This window comes from Lissotriton helveticus, chromosome 3_1, assembly GCF_964261635.1.
Source record: "Lissotriton helveticus chromosome 3_1, aLisHel1.1, whole genome shotgun sequence".
In the NCBI taxonomy this organism is placed as follows: Eukaryota; Metazoa; Chordata; class Amphibia; order Caudata; family Salamandridae; genus Lissotriton; species Lissotriton helveticus.
The window spans coordinates 405,307,303-405,319,401 of NC_136061.1; the positions used below are offsets into that span (position 1 = coordinate 405,307,303).

Genomic DNA, 12,099 nt, shown 5'->3' on the forward strand with positions numbered 1-12,099 from the left:
GTGACCAGTGCCTGGGGAAGATGCTTGCGAGGGTGGGGAGCCATGCTACGAATCGACAGCGTGCAGAGAGTGGGTCTGGTCAAGGCATCTAAAATGGCTGCCGTGCACGACAAAAGTGTGGCATTTCAAAAAAGGCAAGATGGCGCAAACAATGTTTTTCAACACTTCCTCATTTCCTTCGAATCGAACGTTAACAGACGTTGGTGCATATTACCAAAGTTAAGCGATATTTATCGCTAACGATGCTTACCAACAAATTTTTTACCGCTAAGCATCGTCAGAAATTATCGAAGATAAACCTTGCTATTATCAAGGTTTATCGCAAATGCGATAAAAAACGGCCGCAATGCATGAATATCGCTAAAAAGTCAGCGATATTCATGCATTACCGAGCTAATGCTCTTAGCCATGTTATCCACCTCCCATTGGATAACATGGCTAAGAACTGCTCAGGGCAGGTGTTACTTTTTGGAGATATTCGCGGTTAGCGCGGATATCTCCAAAAGTTGGTAATAGGAGATATATATCTTGCATGTTGTAATGCAAATTATTGTGGTATATGGAACTCATACCATAATCTCTCAGGAAAGCAGAAACTGATCCTTTTGGGACCGCCTGAGAAGGCCTAGGGGGTGAGGGGTACTCTACTTTGCCCCCTTTTCACGTTCCGAACTATTTTATTTTACTCTCTTCTGTAATTACACAAAATAGCAGCGATAAGATGCATCAGAGACACACAGTGAGAGAAAGGAGGCCGGAGATGAAGAAGAGATGTCAAATACACATTGGAGATAATATAGTGGGAGAAGGGAAGTAAATATGAGTAAACTTACCATGTAACAGAAAAATGTTGCACTCTATACTATAAGTCTCATTTTATACTACAATCACTTCGCTACAACCTCATAAATTAAAAATAAAAATGAATAATGTCTCAAACAATTTTTGATTTCTAAATATAAATTTATTCTTCAGAATTTTCTAAATTTGAAAGAACTAGTAACATGTCCTCATCAGCAATTTCCTCTTCAATCATCTCATCTGGAATCTCCTCATTAAAAGTCTGCAATGATGATTCTTGTAACTCTATGGTCTCCAAACATTCGATAAATTCGCCATCAACAGATTGATCAAAAAAATCATTCAAGTCATCTCCTCCTTGTGACAATATTTCATTATTGGTGCTGTCAATTTCAATCAATGTAGTGGAATCATTCAAGTCATCTCCTTGTGACAATATTTCATTATTGGTGCTGTCAATTTCAATCAATGTAGTGGAATCATTCAAGTCATCTCCTCGTGACAATATTTCATTATTGGTGCTCTCAATTTCAATCAATGTAGTGGAATCATTCAAGTCATCTCCTCCTTGTGACAATATTTCATTATTGGTGCTGTCAATTTCAATCAATCTAATGAAATCATACAAGTCCTCTCCTCCTTGTGACAATATTTCATTATTGGTGCTCTCAATTTCAATCAATGTAGTGGACAATGCAAAAGAAATTGCCACGGTCTCTTCATTGTGAGCCATTTTATTTTGAAATTGCTTGCTGTAAATTGCAGAAAAAAATAATCACTTTCATTTATCGTTTTTAGTAATACATAATATAAAACTAACTTTATCAAGTATTTAGTATAACAGAAGGACTGCAAATAAATAACAGAAAACATTTTTCAAATTATCTTCAAGTGTACAACATAGTTCCCCTTACAAATTAACAACTCACCTTTTTAAAAGTAGGAGAAGTGTTAGTACTGTGTAAATCAAACACCAGAAATTCACCACCAAAAATTCCTCACAAATGTACCTCAGACAGTAGTATCACAAAATGGCTGTGGTTTCCTCTCATTTGAGATATATACATAACCAATTAACTTTCATCACACACAAATACAAAACCAAAGTAACATTTTAATTGGTTCTAAATTTCAACACTTTCAAATGTGTTTTCCCCATGCAATTTTCCATAGGACATTTACATATGTCTACAGCCTGAATGGCTGAACGGAATTACACCAAACTTGGCAAAATGGTACATCAAACCTAAGAGGTCAGGAAGGATCTACTATGCCCCCTTATGGTCATTTGCCCCTTCGCTTTGGCCTCCTCTTGTCTCTCGATCCTACCGAGAGACAAGATGGCGGCCGCTACGGACTGTTTGTAATGTTGACAGACGCCGGAGAACCAATCAGCTTCGCAAAGCTCCGTAACGCGAAAAGTACGCGAAGCGGAGCGCTGTTACAGATATATATCTTTTTTTGAACGTTAATTTCTCAAAATCCACTGGAACACATATATTGAGACCTAGCAAAGGCACATCGGGCTACCAGTCCCTAATATTTTGCCAAGTTTCGTGCAAATCCATTCAGCCGTTCGATTATTGACATTTAGATACGTCTACAGCCTGAATGGCTGAACGGAATTACACCAAACTTGGCAAAATGGTACATCAAACCTAAGAGGTCAGGGAGGATCTACTATGCCCCCTTATGGTCATTTGCCCCTTCGCTTTGGCCTCCTCTTGTCTCTCGATCCTACCGAGAGACAAGATGGCGGCCACTACGGACTGTGTGGAATGTTTACAGACGCCGGAGAACCAATCAGATTCGCTTCACAAAGCTCCGTTGCGCGAAAAGTACGCGAACTTGAGCGCTGCCCGGTCCGCTGTTACAGATATATATCTTTTTTTAAACGTTAATTTCTCAAAATCCACTGTAGCACATATATTGAGACCTACAAAAGGCACATCGGGCTACCAGTCCCTACAATTTTGCCAAGTTTCGTGCAAATCCATTCAGCCGTTCGGGCTAAAAGTGAGGCCAACCGCCCTATGGAAAACTCAATGTTAAAAACACGTTTTGGGACCCCCCTTTTTTCTCGACCCCCCCTGGACGAACCCCCCCCCAATTTTCAGGGGCTGCTCAGAAACAAAATGTGCCATTTTCCTGAAAATTTCAGCCAATTCCGTCCACAAACGCCAAAGTTATTAGACATAGAATTTTCAAAAATCCCATAGAGAAAAAATCCTAACTATATATACCTACTGGCGACCGCCAGTAGGTAATATATATATATATATATGTCTATATATATATTATTTTGTAAAGTGCACTACTTACCCGTGAAGTTCTCAAGGCGCTGGGGGGGTTGGGGGTGCTGCTACTGCTCGAAGAGCCAGGTCTTAAGGAGTCTTCTGAAGGTCAGTATTTCTTGGGTCTGCCGTAGGTGGGTGGGGAGGGTGTTCCAGGTCTTGGCGGCGAGGTGGGAGAAGGATCTGTCGCCGGAGATCGCTCTTTGGATGCGGGGGACTGCGAAGCTGACGGGTCGGGGTGTAGAAGCTGAGTCGTCTGTTGAGGCACGCTGTTCCGGTGTTGTGGAGTGCTTTGTGTGCGTGGGTGAGGAGCTTGAAGGTTATCCTCTTGTTGACGGGGAGCCAGTGCAGGTTTCTCACGTGGGGTGTGATGTGGCTGCGGCGGGGGATGTCAAGGATCAGATGTGCGGAGGCGTTCTGGATGTATTGCAGCCATCTCAGGAGTTTGGCTGACGCTCCTGCGTAGAGTGCGTTTCCATAGTCCAACCTTCTACTGACGAGGGCCTGGGTGACAGTTCTTCTCGTTTCAGTGGGGATCTACTTGTAGATCCTGCGGAGCATGCGGAGGGTGTTGAAGCAGGAGGAGACAGCGATGATCTGCGAGGATGACCCCTAGGTTGCGTGCGTGCGTGGTCGGTGGGTGTTTGAGCTGTTCCCAGTGCGGTCTGCCACCAGGAGTCGTCCCAGGCCGAGGGGGTGGATCTGAGGATGAGCACCTCCATCTTGTCCGAGTTCAGCTTCAGTCGGCTGTCCCTCATCCATTTGGCGACGGCCTTCATTCCTTCATGGAGGTTGGTTTTGGCGGTGTGCGGGTCTTTGGTGAGGGAGAGGATCAGCTGGGTGTCATTGGCATAGGAGATGATGTTGAGGTCGTGCCGTCGGGCGACTTGGGCAAGAGGTGCCATGTAGATGTTGAACAGCGTTGGGCTGAGGGATGAGCCCTGGGGTACGCCGCAGATGATATCGGTGGCTTCGGAGTGGAAGGGGGGAGGCGGACGCGCTGTGTTCTGCCGGAGAGGAAGGAGGTGGTCCAGTCCAGGGCCTTCTCTTGGATCCCGGTGTCGTGGAGGTGTGTTTGTAGTGTGCGGTGGCAGACCGTGTCGAAGGCGGCTGACAGGTCTAGGAGGATGAGGGCCGCTGTTTCTCCATTGTCCAGCAGGGTCCTGAAGTCATCGGTTCCGGCGATGAGGGTGGTTTCGGTGCTGTGGTTGCTGCAGAACCCAGACTGGGACGGGTCCAGGATGCTGTTCTCCTTGAGGTAGCGGGTCAGTTGTTTGTTGATGGTTTTCTCGATGACCTTCGCCGGGAACGGGAGCAGGGAGATGGGCCGGAAGTTCTTGAGGTCCTTGGGGTCGGCATTGGGTTTCTTGAGTAAGGCGTCTATCTCGGCGTGCTTCCTGCTTTCCAGGAAGGTTGCTGTCTCGAAGGAGGTGTTGATTACTTTCCGGAGATGGGGTGCGATGGTTGTGCTGGCTTTGTTGAAGATGTGGTGTGGGCATGGATCTGACAGTGATCCGGAGTGGATGGTGTTCATGATCTTGCAGGTATCGTCGTCGCTGATGTGGTCAAGGGGGCAGAGGTCTCAGTGGTTGTCGGGGCAGTCGTGACGTTGAAGCTGTCGTGGATGTCGGAGATCTTGCAGTGGAAGATGCAGGCCAGTGAGTCACACAGGTCTTGTGATTGTGGGATGTTGTTGGTGTTGGAGCTGGGGTTGGAGAGTCCCTTCACGATGTTGAAGAGCTCTTTGCTGTTATGTGCGTTGTTGTCTAGGCAGTCTTTGAATGAGGCCCGTTTGGCAGATCTGAGGAGGTGATGGTGTCTGCGGGTGGCGTTCTTGTGGGCTGCGTATCTGTCCGGTGTTAGGTCGTGGAGTCAGTTCTTCTCCAGTTTTAGGCATGTTCGTTTGGAGGCCTGGAGGTCTTCGGTGACCCATCTGGCTTTCTTGCTGGTGTGACTGTTAGAGGGTTTCTTGAGCGGGGCGAGGGTGTTGGCACAGTCGTAGATCCACTGTCTGAGGTTGCAGGCGGTGGTGTCGGGGTCGGTGGGGTCGGCGGGTGGGCTCTGGGCAAGGGTGGTGGTTAGCTGGTCATCTGTGACTTTGCTCCAGCAGCGGCGAGGCATCTGTGGGGTGCAGTGGTGCGTGGTGGACTTCCTGAAGGTGAAGTGGATGCAGCGATGGTCGGTCCAGTGGGGTTCGGTGGTGTCGTTGAAGGAGACGTGGGGGCTTGCGGAGAAGATGGGGTCGAGCGTGTGGCCGGCAGCGTGGGTGGGTGTTGTGAAGAGTTGTCTGGGTCCGAGGTTGGCGAGGTTGGCGACTAGGGTGGTGGAGTTGGTGTTGTTGTTGTTCTCGAGGCGGAAGTTCAAGTCCCCGAGGAGGATGTAGTCCGTGGAGGCGAGGGCGTGTGTACTGACGAAGTCGGCGATGGAGTCGCAGAACGGTGGTCGGGGTCTGGGGAGGGTTCCTCTGAGGGTGGTCTTGGGGCCGGTGTGGATCTGGAAGTGCAGGTGTTCGGCGGTGCTGAGGGTGTCGGCGGTGTTGGTCGAGACTCTGAGAGTGTTCCTGTGGATGATGGCGATTCCTCCTCCTACTCCGTTGGTGCGATCCCTTCGGGTGATCTTGTAGCCTTTCGGGATGGCTATGGCGATGTTGAGGTGGGATTCAGCCAGGTCTCCGTCAGGAAGGTGACGTCTGGGGAGGTTGAGTCGAGTAGGTCCCAGAGTTCAACGGCGTGTTTGCGGGCGGAGCGGGTGTTGAGGAGGATGCATCTGAGGTAGTTTGGTTTTTTCCCGGGCGGTGGTTTGGCAGAGCGGATGCTGGTGAAGCTGCAGTTCCGGGTGGAGAAGGGTCTTTGGGTGCTCTTTGGGGTGGCCCGGTAGCAGGTGTGACCTCATACGGGGTTGAGTGCATGGAGGGTGCTGGCATCATAGCGGATTCGGGGGTCGTGGTGTTCGCGGGGGCCAGGGGTTCTGGCATGGGCACGGTCCAGGCGCTGACGGGCGCAGACGGGCTTGCCTTAGGCGTGCCTTTGGTGCCCACCATATAACGGGAGGTGGGAGGGAGGAGCAGCGAGCAGCTAGGAGGCGGGAGCGGGGAGGCAAATGAGCGGGGAGGAGGGCGGGGACGCAGCGGCGGGAAAGCGTGAGGGAGGAAAACGGCAGAGGGAAACAAAAGGTAAGAGGGGTACAGTGGGGAAAAACACTGAAAAACCACTAAGCAACAAAAAGCAGGCACAGTACAATTACAATAAAGTACACACAATACAATTACACAAGAAAAAACGAGCAGAGCCTACGGCGAGCCTTGAACACAGTCACAGCGGCGGCCGATGGGCTGGGAACACGGGCGTAGTCAGGTGGAGCTGTGCGGGTGGGGAGCGACCTGCCTGAAAGCAGGGTCAAGGGTCGCTCTCACTGCCGTGCAGCAGCCACCATATAAGGGTAGGTGGGAGGGAGGAGCAGCCGGGAGGCGGGAGCAGGGAGGCGAATTGGCAGTGATGGGGGTGGGGCCGCAGGTGCCTGTCTGTCATCCATAGGCCTCTGAGAATGGGCAGTCCATCTCTGGTTCACTACTGTCACGGTCCATGGCACAGATCTAGGGCCAGATGTAGGTAGGCATTTACCGGTCGGTAACGGCCGAATTCGGCCGTTACCGACCGGTAAATGCAATTTGAGATGTAGGGCCCTGTATTTTACAGACTCGGTAAATTTACCGATAGGTAAATTTACCGAATATGTAAAATACCGAGTCGGTATTTTTACGGAATAGGGAAAATTGATATGTAGTGGGACTCTTCTGAGTCCCACAAGCATTAAAAAATCGGTATTTTACCATCAAATACTATTTGATGGTAAAATACCGATCCTGGTGTGCTTGCACATGTGTGCATGCACACCTATGCCATATGACAGGCAGACCTGCCCTTAGGGCAGGTATGCCTGCCACATGGCACCCGAGCCTCTTTTGGGGGTGCCAGAGGGTGTCAAAGTGACACCCCCTGCACCCTTGTGTCAATCGGTATTTACCGATGCGGTAAATACCGACCGGTAAATGCCCAATCATTCCTATGGGCTTCAAAGCCCATAGGAATGCATGGGCATTTACCGGTCGGTATTTACCGCATCGGTAAATACCGATTGTTTCCGAATCGGTAAATGCACATCTGCATTTACCTACATCTCGGTACTTTTATTTTACCACTTCTTAAATACCGAGTCGGTATGATGCGGTATTTAAGAGGTGGTAAAATAAAATTTACCTACATCTGGCCCCTAGTCTTTGGTTCACTGCTAGACACTCAACAAACCCAAGGATAATCTGGAATTTTGTGTCTTGCCTTTAATTTGCCATCAATTGCCGATTAGGTTCTGTACTCTTAAGTCCTGTCTGCTCTTCAATTGCCCTGTGCACCTACCAACAATATTCCCAGAATACTCTGTAAATGCAAACCCTTATCACGACAGTGCACTAAAGACCATGATTCAGTATCAAAGCAACCTTCCATAAGGCATAGTAAAACATTAGGATGCCGCCTAGTGGTTGCACTAAATTACCACCCAAACATTGACTTTCTACAGTTTATAGCGTGCGCACAAGCAGACAAAATTCATTTTTTGCCTGGAGCGCTGAAAATTCTTTCATTATTCCTGTTCAATGTGCATCGCCATTTGGTGGTCGATTGTGTGGACCAGTAGCATGCAACCATTATGAATAAAAGTTGAGAAAGGAGGTGATGAATACCTGGAGCAAGACTGCTTGCAATCTTAGTTAACTGCGCAATTTTGCAGAATTAAAGATTAGTGTATCTTAATCTGAGCCCCTGCTCATAGCGCGCATCTGAGCATCATTGCTCTGATTGTGGCAAGTGATGTCCAGGTTGTATGTTGCACTTAGTAACAAGCTTACTTACACACCATACACGTAGCAATTTGAAAAAAGAAATTATGTCTGTAATTATTTGCCAGCTTATGTTTTCTTTATAAGAATATATTACGTTAATGACTTGGGCTCATTAGCCACAGACTCCCTTCAACCACAGATCCCCTCCCATAAAACTGTGTCATTTGTTTAATTTTTTTTTTACAGATCATCAGGTCGGACATTGTGATGGATATCGGTGCCAGCATAAACCCAGGTGTGGATGTGGGGCAGGTATGTTGTGCGTGCTGATTTGACAATTATTATTCTAAATAAATGTCCTGTTTGTACTGCTTTTCATATGGGGCGTCTAACGTAGGTCCAGGAGAGTTGTGTCCATGCCAGATTTTTAGAGTACAATAGACTACATAAATGAGTTCACTGAAGATTTACTGTAAATGTTTCTCATGAAAATCCAGTATGGATACGACAAACTTCATCTATATTAGAATGCACACTCATACATAAGAACAGTGTCATCTTAAGGATTTTATGGGGCTGGGCTAGAAATATTTTGTGATGCCCTGTTCGAATAAGTTTCATTTTAATTACATATTTTCTGCTAATGCAAGCCCCTTCTGGCCAAACAATTTTGTATTAGGAATAAACAGAAGTAAGATATACAGCATGTTATCTTTCTCAGGGGTCCACTGGGCGGTGGGAGCCTTGGAGAATTACCCACTTTGCCAATGTCCTAAAATGTCTCTGTTTAAGACAGCGAGTACATTATATTGTGACAAACTCTAGTTACATTTAGGGGAAGGAAATCACCAGTCTGTATCTGGGTGCTTCTGTAGGGCAGATTACATCTATTCAAGGTATTTTCAGGCATGAGTACAATTATACATCCTTCCCATTATCACTGTGGGAACCTCCATCCGCCCTTGATTACCCTGAGTGAAGACAGGCTGAAGAACACAGGACTTGATGATTTTGTAGGTTTCAACCCATTGTTGACAGAATGTTAACACTTATTGCTACTTTTCCTCTCCCTGAAGATTGAGGGTGCATTCATGCAAGGTGTGGGACTGTACACCTTAGAAGAGCTGAAATACTCCCCAGAGGGATCCCTGTATACTCGGGGACCGGATCAGTACAAGATTCCTGCTGTTGCTGATATTCCAGAGAAGTTCTTTGTTTACCTGCTTGCTTCATCTAAAAACCCGTACACCATCTACTCATCAAAGGTAAGCAAAGCTGGGCCCCATTTGTCTTCCTAAGTAGGAGGGAACTAGAAAGAAGCTTGCCCCAGTACAGGGAATAAAGGTGGCTAGCATTCAAACACCTATGCTTTTCCTCTGAAATCCTCTAGTTTCGTCCTGCTGCTAGGGGAACTACTTATTTTGCCTAACCAGCTTTTAATGCCCATTCTTGTAGACGATGAATTATCCAATGTCTATATGAATGTCCAATAGGCTTCAGACCATCAAATTTCATTCTTTAAAAAAAGAAGTTCCAGTTGCAGTAGAAGCTGTTGAACCTAGTCAGCACTAACCTTGCCTCTCCAGATTGCTGCCCATTAGGAGAAACTAGCCTATGACTTAATTTCTTCTCCTCCCTTTCCTTTTATTTTAGGTATCTAGTGGCCTGCTAGACATAATCCTTATATGAATTGGTCTGCAAAATCCTTTTTCTTAGAAATAGAGTTTTGTGCATCCCACTGTCCAGCTCAGCTGATCACCTTTCTTCTACTTGAAGTTCTGAACTCCTTCGTAACAGTTCCTACCAGGTAGTTGAACAACTGTCTAAAATCCCTGACATCTGTCATAAATACCTTGATGTGTTGCAAGGGTCCACCACCAAGGAGTTACCTCCTCAGCACCGCTTTAACTGTGCCATTGAAATCTTTCTTGAGGCTATAGTTTCTTATGGCCATGTCTTTTCCTTGTATCCTAAGGAAAGACAATCTCAAAGGGAGTACCTTGACGCTAACTTAGAAATATTCTGATTACTCCATTTAAATCCCTCACCGGAGCCACTTTTTTGTATCAAAAGAAGGGTACTTCTGAACTTTAGCATTGCATTGTCTCCAGGTCTAGAGGTTTGAATTTAGACTGTCATGAACCATTATCTCGTACCTCTCATTTCTGATACTGTGGAGGCTGTCTAAATGATTAAAGTGTTCCTAAAGTTGGATTTGAGAGAAGCCTATCACCTGATCTGAGAAGCCTATCACCTGAGTGGAAAACTGCATTCAGAACACCATTTGGGCAGTGGTGGCTCGTAATTGTAGTAGGCAGGGAGTGGTGAGCCACACATACATACTCACTCACACCCATGCATTCACACAAAGACAAACCCATTCACAACATTCACTCACAAATACACATACCTACATTTATACACACACATACACGCATGCACCAAACATCCAAAAACATAAAACTTTCCTTAACTGCAGGTTGCCGGGAGGGAAGCCTCATAGGTCTGCTGCCTTCCGTCACTGTCTGACCGTATGTAAGCCATTGAGAAAATGCAGCATTCCCTCACTTCTGACCCCACCCCACTGCTGATCACACCCCACTCTGTGACGAAGTGTCACTGATTGGCACTTGACTCTGGGCCTATCAGGGCTTAAAACTGAAGTGTCCTGGTCCAAGGCTATCTGTGACTTCCTCCCTCGTCATGATGGGGAAGGCCTGAAAGCACTTTTGACAGACTGAGGAGATCACGCCCTTTTTGATGTGAAATCCACAGCCTGGCAGAATTCAGCTCAGGGAGCCAGGTGCCTGCGCATTTAGCGCATGTCTAGATCCTGGCTGCCTCGCCTGAACAAGAAGAGTGTCTGTCAGGCAGACCTTTGTTCAGCCTGACAGACACTCTTCTTTTTGGGAAAAAAGGTGGGGGTGTGGCCACTCGACACGAACAGACAGGCTGTAGCTGCATGTGGGGACTTTGAAATTTGGGTGATGCCATTCGTTCTCTGTAATGACCTTGCTATTTTACAGCATTTATGAACACTATCTTCTCAGATGTGATCCTCCAGACAATGGTTGTCTACTAAGATGACATCTTTGTTTTTTCTAAAGACCTGGCAGATTATCCATCTCATGGCAAACAAGTCCTGCAGCATCTTAGAGAAAACAAATTGCTGGCCAAACCCCAAAAATATCTGTTTAGAAAAGAGTCCATAGACTATTTGGGCTATGCTCTTTCCTCTGAAGGAATAGCCATGGACATTTGGAAGGTTCAAGCTGTCCTGGATTGGCCCACTCCTACTTCAGTAAAAGAAACTCACAGCTTTTTAGTCGTTAGGAAATTACTATTGAAAATTCAACAAGAATTTCTCTAAGCTTGTCTCTTCGATCTGATGGGGAAATAACAGCGTAACCCTTACTCTTGAAAGGCTTAAGAAAGATTTAAGTTGAGCTCCAATATTACAACAATGTGGCTGCCTCTAAGCCCTTCATTCTCAAGACAAATGACTCAGATCTAGCTAGATGAGCAGCCTTGATTCAAGTTGGTCACGATAGAGAAGAACTTCCAATCACCTTCTTCTCCAGAAAACTTTAACAAGCAGACAGAAACTATTCAGTTTTGTAGATGAATGTCAGTTTATAACGACAGCAGTGCTTAATTTGAGCTGGTGGTCGCTGGTGGAGGAACATGGCACTAATTTTTGTAGACGGGCTCTTATTTATCTGCATCAGATATTTACTGTGAACAGGGGAGGGGAAAACACATAAAGCATAAGGTCGGAGGAAGAGAAAGATAGAAAACCCTTCGCAAAGCGAGAAAGCAGGTCCCAAAAGAGTACAATAATGGGGCAAAGTCTGTCTTGTAGTAAATTAAAGCAGTGTGAAGTGGAAATAGGACTATGCAGCATTGTTATTCGGCACACCAACATTTAAATGCACCAGCTGCAGGGTTCTGAGTAGAGCTTTGGGCACTTGCACTTATTGTGTTACAAATTAAGCACTGAAACACAGCCTTTATTGAAAGGAGGCACTTCTTACTTGGAGTTAAATTTCAGGTAACTGTCTGCAACGACCACAGAAACCCAAAGGTGCTTCAACAGACTGAATGTCGGAATAGTAGGCAATCCTGTCTCTGAAAATGTTATTGCTGATTCCCTCTCTAGGCAATATC

At 46.4% G+C, this 12,099-nt stretch overlaps 1 protein-coding gene across 1 annotated transcript in view; it reads left to right on the forward strand.

Annotated features, from left to right (window-relative positions):
• The window catches only part of LOC144822537 (aldehyde oxidase 1-like), a 661,088-nt gene that overhangs the window by 622,305 nt on the left and 26,684 nt on the right, over positions 1-12,099 (forward strand). Inside the window, exons 32-33 of the mRNA XM_078680183.1 lie at positions 8,179-8,244; positions 9,009-9,197. Of these exons, the coding sequence (XP_078536309.1) occupies positions 8,179-8,244; positions 9,009-9,197 (255 nt within the window). The remainder of the gene's footprint in view (positions 1-8,178; positions 8,245-9,008; positions 9,198-12,099) is intronic.